At 35.4% G+C, this 17,370-nt stretch overlaps 1 protein-coding gene across 4 annotated transcripts in view; it reads left to right on the top strand.

The window, feature by feature from the left end:
* The window catches only part of lyst (lysosomal trafficking regulator), a 192,206-nt gene that overhangs the window by 28,628 nt on the left and 146,208 nt on the right, over positions 1-17,370 (top strand). For all 4 annotated transcript variants that reach the window (XM_021472744.3, XM_068218743.2, XM_073920308.1 and 1 more), the window contains one exon: positions 10,074-10,165. In XM_021472744.3, coding sequence (XP_021328419.1) covers positions 10,074-10,165 — 92 coding nt within the window. The remainder of the gene's footprint in view (positions 1-10,073; positions 10,166-17,370) is intronic.

Raw genomic sequence — 17,370 nt, 5'->3', positions numbered from 1 at the left:
AAGGCTGTTTTTCTCCCTGCGTATCCAGCAACACTGTATCACTGTGTTTATTGTGCAGTCCAGCCCGTGGGTCACATGCAATTTGGGAAACTCTGATCTGATGCTGCGACCTCTTGCAATACACTGTGACTGTAAATTAGAAAAGGTGCAGAATCTGAATCATGAGGCTATGCTTGGAAAATAGTAGCATATGTTTATTGGTATAATATATATTTTGTAGTATACATGTACACTATGTCATGTTTCATTCATTTATTCATTTTCCTTCACTTAGTCTCTATTTCAGAGGCCGCCACAGCGGAATAAACCGCCAACTATTTAAACATATGTCCTGGGCAACACTGATTCACACACACTCATACACTACAGCCAATTTAGTTTATTCAATTCCCCTATAGCGCATGTGTTTGGACTGTGGGGGAAACCGGAGCACCTGAAGGAAACCCACGCCAACACGTGGAGAACATGCGAACTCCACACTCTAACGCCAACTGACCCAGATGGGACTCGAACCAGCGACCTTTTTGCTGTGAGGCAACAGTGCTAACCACTGAACCATAGTGCCGCCCATGTCTTGTTTCTGCATGCATAAAAGAGCTCTGAACTATTCTAGTAGATCACCAAAAAATGATCTTTTATTTCAAGTGTGGCGAGTTTTGACTGAATTTTTGCAATGTTGTCTTATCAGATAACCAACCATATATACATTTATCCAGTAGATACCTAAATAAAATGGCAAATCAGTAGTTTTTACAGCAAATATGAGTAGTGCAATGTGTGATGTGACATTTGATATGGTTGTTTGCAGTATAATACTGTGCGAAACACTTTTTTGGGGGGGAATATTATCTACTGGTGCTACTGGCATGGTATTTTGCAATATGGAAGTTAGCTCTTTTCTATCATTGTTTGAGGACTTTATTTGCCTAAGGAGAAATGACTAGGATTAATAAACTGCAGTAATAGGTCAAGCTATTTGCTTTCCAAACAAGTGTGTTTTTAAATAATAGGGCTTTGAACCTGCACTGGTCTCACTGTTATCATGCCATCGATTCGGTTTAGGTCGATATCTCGGTGCATCACGGTGCATTGATGATGATTTGCATGCACAATTTCTTTCTTCACAACACATGAATTCTTGCATTAAAATTTCTAAATGTATTTATATATTGTTTGTATATATATTGTTATATTGTTTGTATATATATATATTATTTAACTGTACTCAAATGTAAATTAATGTTATTTTACAGTAAATTTCTGTAATTTAGCGTCTGTTATTTTACAGTAAATTTTTGTAATTTAATGTCTGTTATTTTACAGTAAATTTTTGTAATTTAATGTCTGTTATTTTACAGTTAATTTCTGTAATTTAGCGTCTGTTATTTTATAGTAAATTTTTGTAATTTAATGTCTGTTATTTTACAGTAAATTTTTGTAATTTAATGTCTGTTATTTTACAGTTAATTTCTGTAATTTAGCGTCTGTTATTTTATAGTAAATTTTTGTAATTTAATGTCTGTTATTTTACAGTAAATTTTTGTAATTTAATGTCTGTTATTTTACAGTTAATTTCTGTAATTTAGCGTCTGTTATTTTACAGTAAATTTCTGTAATTTAACATCTGTTATTTACAGTAAATTTCTGTAATTTAACGTCTGTTATTTTACAGTAAATTTTTGTAATTTAATGTCTGTTATTTTACAGTAAATTTCTGTAATTTAGCGTCTGTTATTTTACAGTAAATTCCTGTAATTTAGCGTCTGTTATTTACAGTAAATTTCTGTAATTTAACGTCTGTTATTTTACAGTAAATTTTTGTAATTTAATGTCTGTTATTGTACAGTAAATTTCTGTAATTTAACGTCTGATATTTTACAGTAAATTTTTGTAATTTAATGTCTGTTATTTTACAGTAAATTTCTATAATTTAGCGTCTGTTATTTTACAGTAAATTCCTGTAATTTAGCGTCTGTTATTTACAGTAAATTTCTGTAATTTAGCGTCTGTTATTTTACAGTAAATTTTTGTAATTTAATGTCTGTTATTTTACAGTAAATTTCTGTAATTTAGCGTCTGTTATTTTACAGTAAATTTCTGTAATTTAGCGTCTGTTATTTACAGTAAATTTCTGTAATTTAACGTCTGTTATTTACAGTAAATTTCTGTAATTTAACGTCTGTTATTTTACAGTAAATTTTTGTAATTTAACGTCTGTTATTTGGAGTAAATTTTTGTAATTTAGCGTCAGTTATTTTACAGTAAATTTCTGTAATTTAGCGTCAGTTATTTTACAGTAAATTTCTGTAATTTAGCGTCAGTTATTTTACAGTAAATTTCTGTAATTTAGCGTCAGTTATTTTACAGTAAATTTCTGTAATTTAGCATCAGTTATTTTACAGTAAAGTTCTGTATTTTAATGTCTGTTATTTTACAGTGAATTTCTGTAATTTAGCGTCTGTTATTTTACAGTAAATTCCTGTAATTTAACGTCTGTTATTTTACAGTAAATTTCTGTAATTTAACGTCATTTATTTTACAGTAAATTTTTGTAATTTAATGTCTGTTATTTTACGGTAAATTTCTGAAATTTAACGGCCGTTATTTTTCAGTAAATTCCTGTAATTTAGCGTCTGTTATTTTACAGTAAATTCCTGTAATTTAACGTCTGTTATTTACAGTAAATTTCTGTAATTTAACGTCTGTTATTTTACAGTAAATTTCTGTAATTTAACGTCATTTATTTTACAGTAAATTTTTGTAATTTAATGTCTGTTATTTTACGGTAAATTTCTGAAATTTAACGGCCGTTATTTTTCATTAAATTTCTGTAATTTAACAGCTGTTATTTTGCAGTTTATTTTTGGCACCCCAGCTGCTGGATTTTTTACAGTGTTTTAATATGAATAAAACAAATTTTAATATGAATTTCAGCAAGTAAACACCCTTAATGTGTTAATTCCTTTATTAAGATTTGCATGGTGATGTTTACTTTCACTGTTTCATTCAGTCATGCAGTGAAGAACACTGTCAATATATGAAAGTTTTTAAAGATCATTTGGAAGATTAGACTGGTTAGCATTTGTTGTTCACATCTGCTGGTTGACTTGTTTTGAAGAGCTGCTAGAGGTGTTAACAACACATTTGCTTGTCTACTTTTTTAAATTTTCACAGTTGAAGAGTTCAATTTAGACACTAGTGAGGGAGTGTTTGTTCTAAACACTAATGAGGAATAAACTGAGTGTTTGTTCCATTAATAGATACCATGAGGGTTTGAAAGTGTTCCAATAGTCACTAGTTAGGGATCGAGTGATTGTGTGTTCTAATAATAGTCACTAGTGAGGGAGTGGGAGAGTGTGTTCTAATGATAGTCACTAATGAGGGTTTGAGAGGGTGTGTTCTAATTATAGTCATTAGTGAGGGATTGAGTGAGTGCTTGTTCTGATGATAGTCACTACTGAGGGAGTGAGAGAGTTTTTGTTCTAAAGATAGACACTAATGAGGGATAGAGTGAGTGTTTGTTCTATAGATCAGAGGTTCTCAAAATGGGGGTCGGGACCCCCCGAGGGGTCGCGGGACAATGAAGGGGGGTCGCCTGGTGATTTTCAAAAATCAATTAATTTTAATTAAACCTTAAGACTTACTGTATTTTATCAATAATCTAATGATGAGAAAAAAATAGTCGTTTATAGTTACTATAAACTATATAGTTACTATAGTAGCTTATAGTTACTAGTTCTATTGGATTGCGACTTCTCGGGTAGTTACATTATACTAAAGACACAGCAATACTGTCAGATGCAGCAGATTTTGTAACACCAGGTTAAACTTTCTAGCCCATTTACCGCACTGACATACATTAAAAAACAAAAACAAAGAATAGACTTGGGTCTATTGGTGTGTGTGCGTCATTGCATACGAGGTTTCTGTATTTATAACAACCACAACAGAGAATATTGGCGGTCACGAGTCACTGGCATTCTCATTTTGGGGGTCGCGGGCTGAAAAGTTTGGGAACCCCTGCTATAGATAAGGGTTTGAAAGTGTTCCAATGATAGTCACTAATGAGGGTTCGAGTGAGTTTGTGTTCTAATGATAGTGTCTAATGAGGGATCGATTGAGTGTGTGTTCTAATGATAGTCACTAATGTGTGGTCAAATGATAGTCACTAGTGAGGGAGTGAGAGAGTGTGTTCTAATGATAGTCACTAGTGAGGGAGTTAGAGAGTGTGTTCTAATGATAGTAACTAGTGGGGGATTGAGAGAGTGTATTTTAATGATAATCACTAGTGAGGGAGTAAAGAGTGTGTTCTAATGATAGTCACTAATAAGGGATCGAGTGAGTGTGTCTTCTAATGATAGTCACTAGTGAGGGAGTGAGAGAGTGTATTTTAATGATAATCACTAGTGAGGGAGTAAAGAGTGTGTTCTAATGATAGTCACTAATGAGGGATCGAGTGAGTGTGTCTTCTAATGATAGTCACTAGTGAGGGATTGAGAGAGTGTATTTTAATGATAATCACTAGTGAGGGAGTGAGAGAGTGTGTTCTAATGATAGTCACTAATGAGGGATCGAGTGAGTGTGTCTTCTAATGATAGTCACTAGTGAGGGAGTGAGAGAGTGTATTTTAATGATAATCACTAGTGAGGGAGTGAGAGAGTGTGTTCTAATGATAGTAACTAGTGAGGGAGTGAGAGAGTGTATTTTAATGATAATCACTAGTGAGGGAGTAAAGAGTGTGTTCTAATGATAGTCACTAATAAGGGATCGAGTGAGTGTGTCTTCTAATGATAGTCACGAGTGAGAGAGTGTGTTCTAATTATAGTAACTAGTGAGGGATTGAGAGAGTGTGTTCTAATGATAGTAACTAGTGAGGGATCGAGTGAGTGTGTCTTCTAATGATAATCACTATAGTGAGGGAGTGAGAGAGTGTTCTAATGATAGTCACTAGTGAGGGAGTGAGAGAGTGTGTTCTAATGATAGTAACTAGTGAGGGATTGAGAGAGTGTAATCTAATGATAATCACTAATAAGGGATTGAGGGAGAGAGATTTGTCACATGACTCCTCCAGCTGGTTCAGAACTGTATGTTGATCTGAATGTCCAGCACGGATGACCACAGGAGCAGTGAAAGTGAAAGATTTCTACTAGCAGAGGAACTTTGTATCTTATGATCTGTTTGTTCAGTCACTCTGAACCTTGATCTGATTCTCACTCTAAATCTACAAACTAGTTACAACTTCCTTCCCTTCCCATTTCTCTGTTCTTCAGTTTTTTAAGTTGTTTTGTGTGTGTGGATCATCATCCTCTTCTTCTGTCTGTTTTATTCCATCTGTGTGTGTGTGTCTCATCTGTGTGCGTGTTTCAGCCCCTCGCCGTCCATTGACTCTCTCAGCAACTGCTTCTCCTCTTCCTGATCCTCTGGTGAGTGTCTGTGTCTCCTGCAGATGCGTGTGATCTTCAGTAATGCTGCTTTCAATTTTTGATACGACTAACACACCGCAAAACATGATTATCTTTCTTTGATATTTTGTGTGGTTTCTAATCCAAATATCTAACAATTCTTAAATTGAGAAGCATTTATCTAGACAAGGAAAAAGTATAAGAACTAATATGCCAAAATTAAAAAATAAAATAAAATAAAAAATAGCTCATTCTTAGCCATATATTTTAAATAATGTGCCAAAAATAATGTGAAATGCGTGAATCTAGGATTTAAAGATCTTTAAAATGTTAAAATATTTAGCAGTAAAATAAAGCAGTATGGAAAATGTGCAGGTATTTTATTGCAAAACAAAAGGTGGCTGACTTAAAAGTGACAGAAAACTATGCAAAATATCACTTCATTTTTTTTTATCGTGTTGAACCCATGTAAATATCTGTTTCCACAACGTTAGAAACAGACGTTTTCTTTTAGCCTCATTATTTGATGTTTCTGTCTCTTCACTGTACTGGTTTTTACCAAGTTGTGGAAAAAAATGATGTGCTCACAACACTCGATCCGATAAAAGGAACCAAATATATGTATATAGGATGAAATGTTAAAATTTATTCTGCATGATTTTTCAAACAAAAGTCAAACACATACAGTAAACAACTGTTTTATTTTAATTCAAGACAAGATTGAATTGATTACTGATTTTCAATATTTTTTTGCTTAATTATTGCTCATATTTAATCTAAAGAAGGATTTACAGTTGCTAATCTCAGCACTTCTGTGTTTTTATGTGCTCGTTTTGCTTAGGTGCCCATGAGTTTCATGAAGAGGCCTATGAATAAAATAGATTGGTATTTTATTTGTTTATTTATTTATTTGGTAACACTTTAGTTTGTCACAATTCATGCTATTATCTATTAGTTATTATTCCCGCCTATTATTAAAATATACACTCACACTCGGAACACACAACACGTCCAACCTTGAGGCGGATGGGCTACAGCAGCAGAAGAGCACACCGGGTGCCGCTCCTGTCAGCTAAGAACAGGAAACTGAGCCTACAATTAACACAGGCTCACCAAAACTGGACAATAGAAGATTGGAGAAACGTTGCCTGCTCTGATGAGTCTCCATTTCTGCTGACACATTCAGATGCTCGGCTCAGAATTTGGCATCAACAACATGAAAGCATGGATCCATCCGGCATTGTGTCAGCGGTTCAGGCTGGTGGTGGTGGTGTAATGGTGTGGGGGAGATTTTCTTGCACACTTTGGGCTCATTAGTGAATCATCTCAGACTGGTGTCTTGAACATGACAATGAGTTCAATCCAACACAGCACCCAACTACTACCTTACTAACTATTAAGAAACAGCAAATTAGTAGTGTATAAAGCCAGTAGTGTAACTTAATGGTTTCCTAATACTTTGAATTGTGACTTAAAAAGTGTTACCATTATTTTTTTATGTTAAATTAAGTAATTATTGGAGAAATGTAAAGCAAAGTGTTACTTTCTGTTTCTTTGTAATTTAAATTTGTGGAATTTTAATTGTTAAATTTGCTTTAAAATCCTTTTTTTCCATTTTTAAATTAAACATAACATAAACAGAACAGTTAGAACAAAATGCTGAGAAATTATTGTCTAAATTGTTTGTTCTCATTTTTAAGTTAACTTCCTTCTTCTCTTGCAATTGTTTTTTTCTATGTTGTCGCAAATAAAAGTGATGCTTCTGATTAAACCGATGTTATTGTTACTGTTTAGTGTTGTTTTATTCAGTAGCAGTGGTTGATTAGTGTGACATGGTGTGATTCTTGACAAAAGACATTGATTGATTGATTGAGTGAAGGATCAATATTTTGCCATCATTGTGAAACCGACACTTTAGATGTCTTCAGGAGTTCAGTGAGGAGTCTGGAAGTGGTGCAGGACAGTCTGTCTGTCTCAGTACAGTTGTGGAACGCTTGATCAGAGCATGTCACTCCGCTAGTGTTTTGTCCCCAAGTCAGATGCTTTTGTTGAAGCTGTGGATTACTGAAGCACACTCAACCAGTTCTATTGTGTGTGTGTGTGTGTGTGTGTGTGTGTGTGTGTGTGTGTGTGTGTGTGTGTGTGTGTGTGTGTGTGTGTGTGTGTGTGTGTGTGTGTGTGTGTGTGTGTGTGTGTGTGTGTGTGTGTGTGTGTGTGTGTGTGTGTGTGTGTGTGTGTGTGACTGTGTGTGACTGTGTGTGTGTGTGTGTGTGTGTGTGTGTGAGTGTGTGAGTGTGACAGCTGGAGGATCAGTAAAAGCTGCGACGGAATTAACACACATCCCCCACAATTGCTAGTAAAAAAGGTCAGATGACCATCAGCAGGTGGAAATCCTGTGAAGATTAGACATTCCTTAAGTTTCATTACGGTTTCTGACTGTGACTCACACACATAGGCATTTTAATATTTAAAGTATGGAATGTTAGCTAAACTAATGTTTGCTAAATATATTAATTGTTCTAAAATAGGCAGTTCTTTGCACATTTATTTTATTTCTTTTTAAATATTGGTTTATTTGAGTGGTAAATTTTGTAAAAAGAGGATTATTATTAGATGTATAATCACTTACAAATATGTATCATAAATTATGGAATGTTTTTATTTTTTTATTTGACTAAATGTTTGATGAAATGTCTTAGTTGTCCTAAAATAGGTTGTTCTTTGCACATTTATTATCATTATTTTGTTTACCGTTTGTTAATTACGGTTTCACTGAGAGCATAAACTGACATGTTTTGTAAGAAGCAAATGATGATGATGATGATTATTATTATTACTATTATTATTATTGTTATTATTTTCAGATGTATATATATTTTATTTTTTATTAATATTTTTTTAAACTAAATGCTGAAATCTCCTAATTGTCCTAAAGTAGGCTGTTGTTTGCACATTTATTATTATTATGGTTTTATTGAGGGGTAAAATAACAGGTTTTGGAAGAAAATTATTATTATTATTGTTGTTGTATGTATAGGTATTTTATTTAAATTATGGAGTGCTATTATTATTACTGTTAATTCTGACTAAAAGTTTGATAAAATGTCTTAATTGTCCTGAAATAGTCTAGTTTTTTTGTACATGTATTTATTAGTTTTTATTTATTTTATTGACTTGTTAATTACAGGAGGTTAATTGAGGGAGTGAGGACAGGTTTTATAAGAAGAGGATTATTAATATTATTTATTATTATTATTATTATTTGTTAGATGTATAGATATTCTATTATTTAAATTTATAATGTTATTATTTATTTTTTTAGACTAAACAATTGCCGAAATCTCTTAATTGTCCTGAAGTAGGCTGTTCTTTGCACATTTATCATACCCTTCCTCCCCGGCCGGCAGCTAGTTCTGTGCAACTCACACTTGCTTCTCCACTAGAGCTAAACAGCCCTGCACATGGTCAGTACCTGGATGGAGAACATCCCATGAAAGCTAGGTTGCTGCCAGAAGTGGTGCTAGTGAGACCAGCAGGGGGTGCTCAACCTGCGGTCTGTGAGGGTCCTAACACCCCAGTATAGTGATGGGGACTCTATACTGCGCAGTGAGCGCTGTCTTTCGTATGAGACGATAAACCTGTGGACATTAAAAATCCCGGCCAAATTTGCTCACTGGCCTCTGTCCATCCTGGCCTCCTAATCAGCTGGTGATTGGTATGTCATCTGGCTCAAAATGTCTGCCGTCGCGTCATCCAGGTGGATGCTGCACTCTGGTGGTGGATGAAGAAATTCCCCCCAGTGTGTAAAGTGCTTTTTTCGAGAAAAGCGCCATATAAATGTAAGGAATTATTATTAATTTGTTAATTACGGTTTTATTAAGGAGTAAAATGACTGGTTTTTATTATTATTGGATTATTAGATGTATAGGTATTTTATCATTTAAATGATGGAATATTGTCATTATTATTATTTGTATTTCCTTAAAGAATTGTATAAAAGACTCTGTTCTTTATAAGTGTATTTGTTATTGTTAGTTTATTACTATTTATGAATAAAAAGGACTTTTATTATTATGTGATATATAGCTGTTGTATAATATAAACAATATATTTTTAATTCTCAGTTGTTTTTCATAATATAAATGTAAAATATTTGTAGTTTTTATTGTTACAATTATTTTTTGCAGTATGACCCTTCTTCATATTACAACAGATTTGGTGAGATTAATTTATTCAGGGCAGTGTTATAGATGTCCCAGCAGCAGTGTAGTGTGTTTCCTTGCGTCTGGCCTCTTACTCACTCCCTCATGTGAGTGGAAGTTGCTCCATGTAATGTGATTATTTTGTGTCTGTTCCAGTAAATGGAGGCTGGCAGCAAAAACAGAGACGTCTTTGGATGCATTGAGCGTTCACTGCTCCAGTGAATGAAGGAAAAGACTTACTGATCAAAACTGTCCTGTATATATTTGCTTGTGTAAAAATATTTACATATGGTTTGATATGCAACAAAAATTCACATTGCAAAGATTCTGGTGCTCAATTCTAGCACGCCATTACTAATGTTCAAATTAAACGACTATTTAAAAGTGTTCAACTAGTCCTGCACTATACAGTAAGCATGAATATTTAGTTTTTCACCGTGTAAATGTCATTGTTTTTCTCTGTTTTCAGGTCAGTCTTCAGTGCTTGGAGAGTTTTCTGTGCACGTTTCACTGTGTGCGACACCTTAGTGACCCCAGAGCAAAGGATGCGCTCAAATTCTGGTGAGCTCTCTTCTTTTACATGATTACATCCCGAGTCTGTGGTCAAAACGATACAAAAAATGAACTGTGGTGTTTGATTTTTTTAAAAAAATTCTCCTTGACAACCAAACATTGACTCTCACTTGATGTAGATTATTAGATTTTTTCGTATATTTAAGGAAACAGCAAGGGAGCATGTCATCAGGGTGGACACAGGCCAAAACAACAAGAAAAGTACCTACAAAAGAAACAAAATGATCTAAAAATATCCAAAAGAAAAACTGAATGATCAGACAATTAGTTAAACTGATTATCAAAATAAACGTGCAGGCCACCCGTACACACACAGATTTTTGAAGACCTGTTCAACATGTCAAACATGCACATGTCATCAGGCTCAGGAAAACGTGTCACATAGTGTTGTTCACACTGTGCGTCTGTAATCCTCTTCTGTTCTCATATCTGCATTGACTTGTATGCAATGTACTTCAGCAAATACTTAATTATCTTCAAAAAATAATTTTATAGCCATTTTTATTTCCTGTTTAAACAATGTGACTACCATATTCTTTCAAATGCAGATCATCGAGACAATTTAATCATCCACCATCAAAAACTGCCATGTTGCACACCCCTAACATGCACGATGATCCAGATCACTGCTATTTAAGTGACTTTTTCAGGTATCAGCAGTGCAGTTCTGTCTAGATCTGACACATGCATTATTTAAAAGGGATTGTTTTCATCAAACATTATTATTTGCTCTTAAGGGTTAGTTCACACACAAATGACAATTAAACCATTAAGGCATCCTAGGGGTGTGTATCAGGGTGATATCTTATCATGATAAATACCAGAATATGTTGCGATATATACAGTGATCAGCATATATGAGTACACCCCTCACAAATCTCTCATTTGAAGTAATATTTTCGGTCCCATTTATATTAAGTGGCCTTAACAAATATGCACTGGAATTAATAGTTTGTTACAATGTACTTATTGTGTAAATACAAGTATTTACTGTGTACTTGTGCTTGATTAAATACCTGTATGTAATTACATCTGTAATGAACTTTTGTAATTACATTTGTAAATACACTGTTGACCATTCCTTACACCTTAACCCACCCTTAAACCTACCCATACCACCAAACCTGCCCAAAACCCAACCTAGATCCCAACTCGAAAGCACCACAAGTGTTCTCAATTACATTATAAACACAGTAAGTACATTGTATTTATTTTTTGATGTAAGTACATAGTAGTTAGGGACTATAATAAAAAGTGGGACCATATTTTCTAAAGGATGCAATATTACATACAGTTAAAGTCAGAATTATTAAGCCTCCTTCATTTTTTTTGTTTTTAAAATATTTCCCAAATTATGTTTATAAGAGCAAGGAAATTTTCACAGCATGTCTGATTTTTTTTTTCTTCTAGAGAAAGTTTTATTTATTTTATTTAGACTAAAATAAAAGCAGTTTCATTTTTTAAACACCATTTAAGGACAAAATTAATAGCCTCTTTAAGCAAATGTTTTTTTTCAATAGTCTACAGAACAAACCATCATTGTACAATAACTTCCCTAATTACCCTAACCTGCCTAGTTAACCTAATAAACCTAGTTAAGCCTTTAAATGTCACTTTAAGCTGTATAGAAGTGTCTGGAAGATTATCTAATCTAATATTATTTACTGTCATCATGGCAAAGATAAACTAAATCAGTTATTAGAGATGAGTTATTAAAACTATTATGTTCAGAAATGTGTTGAAAAAAATCTTCTTTGTGTTAAACAGAAATTGGGGAAAAAATAATTAGGGGGGCTAATAATTCTGACTTCAACTGTACATATGTCCTGGCTCTTTCCAGTTCTACAATAGCAGCAGGTGGCTGTTTCTCTTCATCAGTCCAAAACAAGTCCAATAAAGCACATCCCAAAAGTGCCCCACAGCGCTCTGGGGGTGAATAAAAGTGTCCTCTGGGAAAGTCGTACATTTCTGTGAGGAAAAATATTCATATTTTAAACTGTATAAACATTTCCTCATAACTTCTGCTTTTTTGTTTTTAAGGTTTTAGACATAATTATTATTTCTTAGGCAACAAGACAAGTGCTCTTCCTTCTTTTTACTTCATATTTGATTTTTTTAGTTTTATTTCATTATATGTCATAGTTTTCCATGTCATAGTTTTATAGAAATATTTAAACGTCATTTATTAACAGGGTTCCCGCGGGTCCTTGAAATCTTAAAATGTCTGAAATTAAAATCCGGGAAATTAAGGTCTTAAATTGTCTTAAATTTACCATAAAGTGGCTGTAAGTGTTAGATTTTCAGCCGGTGTGCTTAATGACGATAGGGAAGCACGGTCCACTGTAAAAATCTAATAGTTGATTAATTTAGTATGTGTGAAACATGAGAGAAATGACAGTCTCCGTGATTTATTAGCTTATTACGGTTGGTCAGCTACAGACGCTTCTGTCGGTCTGCATCTTATGTCCTGGCTCTTTCCAGTTCTACAATAGCAGCAGGTGGCTGTTTCTCTTCATCAGTCCAAAACAAGTCCAATAAAGCACATCCCAAAAGTGCCCCACAGCGCTCTGGGGGTGAATAAAAGTGTCCTCTGGGAAAGTCGTACATTTCTGAAAGGAAAAATATTCATATTTTAAACTGTATAAACATTTCCTCACAACATCTGCTAATTGTCATACTGTATGTTGTTTATGAGAAACCCTTTTCCAGTGTATTTTTCAAAACGCATGCATATCCCATGCGCCCCTGAGTCTCATTGGACCAGCTTTTTTGTTTTTAAGGTTTTAGACATAATTATTATTTCTGAGGCAACAAGACAGCTGATTATGCTTAAACCCCCCGTACTCTGGGAAGAGCGTATGGTAGAGGCAAAGGAAATAAAACGCTCAAACTACAAGGAGCTAGTGGAGAAGTGCCAGGAAGGGGGCTGGAAGACCCACTGTGAGCCAACAGGGGTGGGCTGTAAAAGGTTTGCAGGGCATTCACCCTGTAAAGTCTTCAACCAACAAGGCCTTGCAGTAGCAACTAAGAAGAGAGCCGTTAAGTCTGTTTGTGAGGCTGCAGAGAAAGCCACAAGATGGCTATGGATGGAGAGGACTCATTTGTGAGTGATGGCTACTGGGACGCAAGCTGGGGACTGATGAACCTCAGCTGGGTCATCTGGGCGAGGGTGTCTGATGTTGAAACACCCAGTGACCCCAGGATAACTCACTGACGATGCGTCCCAGACAGTGCATCTAGATGATGTATACACTAAATGCAGAAACACAGTGATTCACTATAGGAGATCTTTATTCACTCTTGAGGGCTGTGAGCCACTGTTTATTGTTAGACTTGCTTTAAAATGATGCATATTTTTTTTAGTTTAACATAAATTATTTTTAGCTGAGTGTGATTCTTGGTGTTTCTTAAATTGTAATGCATTGACTTTGAAAGACACATACTCGGATATATGCAAAGAGCATTTATCCATTTAAAAAAACTGCTTCTGATGATACGTGGAGGTCTTATGAACTGAAACGAATGGTCTGTGTGAAAAACTGAACATTATTTTCAACATTATTACTTGGCAAATCGCCCTGAGCTTTTGCACGACAGTCTGGAGTGTGAGCTTCCTGTTGCATAATAATGTTTGGTCAAAACTCACACATGAGCTGACGCTAATTTCAAATGTTTGGAGTGAGCTGTACTTTTCATCGTCTGATCATGGTTTTGAATCTAAGCGTAGTTATTTGAGAGAAGCGTGATTGATTGCGCAGTGTAATTTCTGAAGGGAAACTCACGCACATAAAGAAATGTCATGGATTATCGTGCAGAGACATTCATAGCATGCCAAAGATACAGTACAGTTAATCACTAAACAAAGAGATACTTCTTTATTTCTGTGTGGAGACGTAGAGCAGAAAATAGAAACACTGCTGGAGAAATAAATGGAGCTCTTCCTTCTTTGTACTTTATATTTGATTTTATTTATTTTTATTTCATTATATGTCATAGTTTTCCATGTCATAGTTTTATAGGCTCCAATGTAAATGTAATAGGGCCAAGATTAAAGTTTCAAGAACAAACAGAAATATTTAAACGTCATTTATTAACAGGGTTCCCGCGGGTCCTTGAAGTCTTAAAATGTCTGAAATTAAAATCCGGGAAGTTAAGGTCTTAAATTGTCTTAAATTTACTGTAAAGTGGCTGTAAGTGTTAGATTTTCAGCCGGTGTGCTTAATGACGATAGGGAAGCACGGTCCACTGTAAAAATCTAATAGTTGATTAATTTAGTATGTGTGAAACATGAGAGAAATGACAGTCTCCGTGATTTATTAGCTTATTACAGTAGGTCGGCTACAGATGCTTACGTCAGTCTGCACTTGCGTGCTGTCATTACGCGGTTGTCGAGGTGAGGTTCAAAAGGCAAAGATGGGAAGTTTAAATTTAACAACGTGGCAATGAGGCAATGTGTAAATTCTGCAAAAATACCTTTTCATTAGGGACCATGGGGCTCAAAGCCGTCAAGTCGCACATGAAAGGAGGAAAACACTAGCGGTAACTTATGTTGCAGCAGCTAACGTTGGTCAAAGCAGGTCCAGGTTAATGCCTGCATTGTTTGTAGCTAGACCTAACAATGTTACTAGTTCAGACCAGAGCTGAAGATCTTTGCCCGAACTCGACGGGTTCAGACTTAATTTCTATCATTGTAGACAGGGTCGGGCCGGGCTTAGGCTTGCGCAGTAAATGAACAGTCATGCATTTCGGTTAGCGCAAAAAAAGTAATCAAATCATTTTTATAATACTAAAATCCGTCCATCCCTGTAAAAATTAAACCAATAATGACGGAGAAGTCAAAAAGAGTGAATTTTGACTGCGGTCAGCCTAGCTGATGTTCAATAAGAACAGTCATTCTAGCCGCCAAGGTATTTCGGTGGCCGCTTATACACTGTGTATTACGGTAGAGCGCTAAACAGCAATGTCCAGCGAGCTGACAGGGAAAATATGAATGTTCTTGACTGGTGGAAGATGAACAAACAATCCAAAACATGCTAAATGAGCCAGATCAGTATGCATCCCGGCCAGTAGCAGCAGCAGTGAGAGGGTGTTCAGTGCTGCTCAGTGAGTGCAGGACTGCGCTAAAGCCATCTACAGTGGATTCAATAATGTTCCTCCACAAAAACACGTAGCCTAATCTTGATGAGTAAAGGAATTTCACATTATAACTAAATATTAAAATGAAACCATAAAATCATATTGTAGACAGTAAGGGTGTCACGATTTCGATTTTTAATCGAAATTGATCGAAATTTATGCACAACTTCGATTATCGAATCAAAAAATAGAATCGTCGATGCTGCCACGCCCCCATGTCACGTCAGCTTGGCTTGCCAAGCGGGAAAAAAACAGGATTGTTGAAGTGCTTGTTAAACTGCAGATGCAGGAGACCCGTCGACAGAACCCTCTCCTCTTTCAATGAAGTCGCCGGTGTGGAAGTATTTTGGATTTCCAGAGAGTTATGTTGACAACGTTTGTGTTGTCAACAAAAAAAAAAAAAACACAGTTTGCAAGCTCTGCTATGTACATATTACGGTTGGGTTGATAGACGATGGGCGCATCGCGATCCTCCGCCCCGCACCTGTTGCACATCCGATCGCGAAAAGTACACACTCAGGCCTTGTTTACACTAATATGTCTTTGTTTTTAAATGGCATTTTAGAACGACAACGATCCACATCCACACTGGCGTGTAGCATTTCTGAGCAGCCCTCCTTCCTCACTACTGCTGAAAACGCACATAACTTGACCACACACACTCATTCTCACAGACACAGACGCACACACAGACAGCGGGTCCAGGCAGTCAGCGGGTCAGTAGACTGCTTCAATCTTTTACTTTCACACTTGTACTTTGTCATTTTAGCGAACACCTCAGATACTGTTGGCTGGTTCCAGTTGGTTGTGCACCTTTTTTACCGACGCCATTATAACGACACATATCACTGCCTATTCACGAGTCCCACAGAAAAAGTGATTGACAGGTGGTAATTATGTGTGTAACTTGCCTTTATTCATTTACTGTATGATTTGTTTATGGGTAAAACAAAGACCATGCAAGTCAGGTAATTTAAACAGTAGGCTACTAATAATTAATTCGTTATTAATTAATTAATTATTCATAATCGAAAATCGAATCGAATCGTGACTTTAGAATCGAAAATGTAATCGAATCGAGGATTTGGAGGATCGTGACACCCTTAGTAGACAGAGTATATAGGCTAATGTTGGTATTAATATTTTATTATTCAGCTTCACCATCACCTTAATGCAGATTGTGAAGAGAAGTGGCATCCCACAGAGCCTTTATTTTAATTTCATTATTGCCAAAAACCCGTCATCATTTATCATTTATATTAATTTAGTTTGTTAAGAAAGACTTTTATTTATTTTTTTATTGGTGTGTTGGCCAATTTAAAGGCTCAGTAAATGTACCGAGACCTATTTAGAGTGCTGAAATGTTGTGATGTTACAGAGGACTTTTTTTTTTGTTCCAACTTCTAAGTGGCCTATAGCCTGTTATGAATAAGTGGTGTTAACACATATAAACGACTCATTCATGTAAAAGGCAAAAGAGCTGTGTGTAATAATGAATAATGTCAGGCTTTAAACGGGTTCGGGCTTTTTAAAAGCTGCCAATCAATATATACTTGTTGAGCTCGGGCCATATCGGGTCTTACTTTTATGGCTCGATTACAGCTCTAGTTCAGACGCCACCTCACAGTCAGCTATAACAGTTTCATTTCACCGCCAGACACCCAAAAGGCAGGTGCTGTGTGTTATCCATACTGTGACGAGGCACAATTCATTTATATCCAACAAGGATGTTAAATTGAGTCGCCTATTCCGAAGAAATTTAGAAATTTTTGGGTCTTAAATTATATTTGTTGAGGTCTTAAAAAGCATTAAATTTTATTTTTAAAATGGTGCAAGAACCCTGATTAATATAAATGAGCAAAATCACACGAGTAGCAGTGCGATATGGCTGCATATCGGCACTGGTGGGAGGCGTGCGTTGTGCCCCCACCAGTGCCAATATACAGCCATATCGCACTGCTACTCGTGTGATATTGCATTTATACAACAGTTTGACGGCATAATTGTGTATATAAAATTAAAATCAAACATGGAGAGTCTCAAAAACCCTTTTGTAT

Source organism: Danio rerio, chromosome 13, assembly GCF_049306965.1.
Source record: "Danio rerio strain Tuebingen ecotype United States chromosome 13, GRCz12tu, whole genome shotgun sequence".
NCBI lineage: Eukaryota > Metazoa > Chordata > Actinopteri > Cypriniformes > Danionidae > Danio > Danio rerio.
Note: the sequence above shows the minus strand (reverse complement) of the source record. Positions and strands in the feature narration are given on the sequence as shown.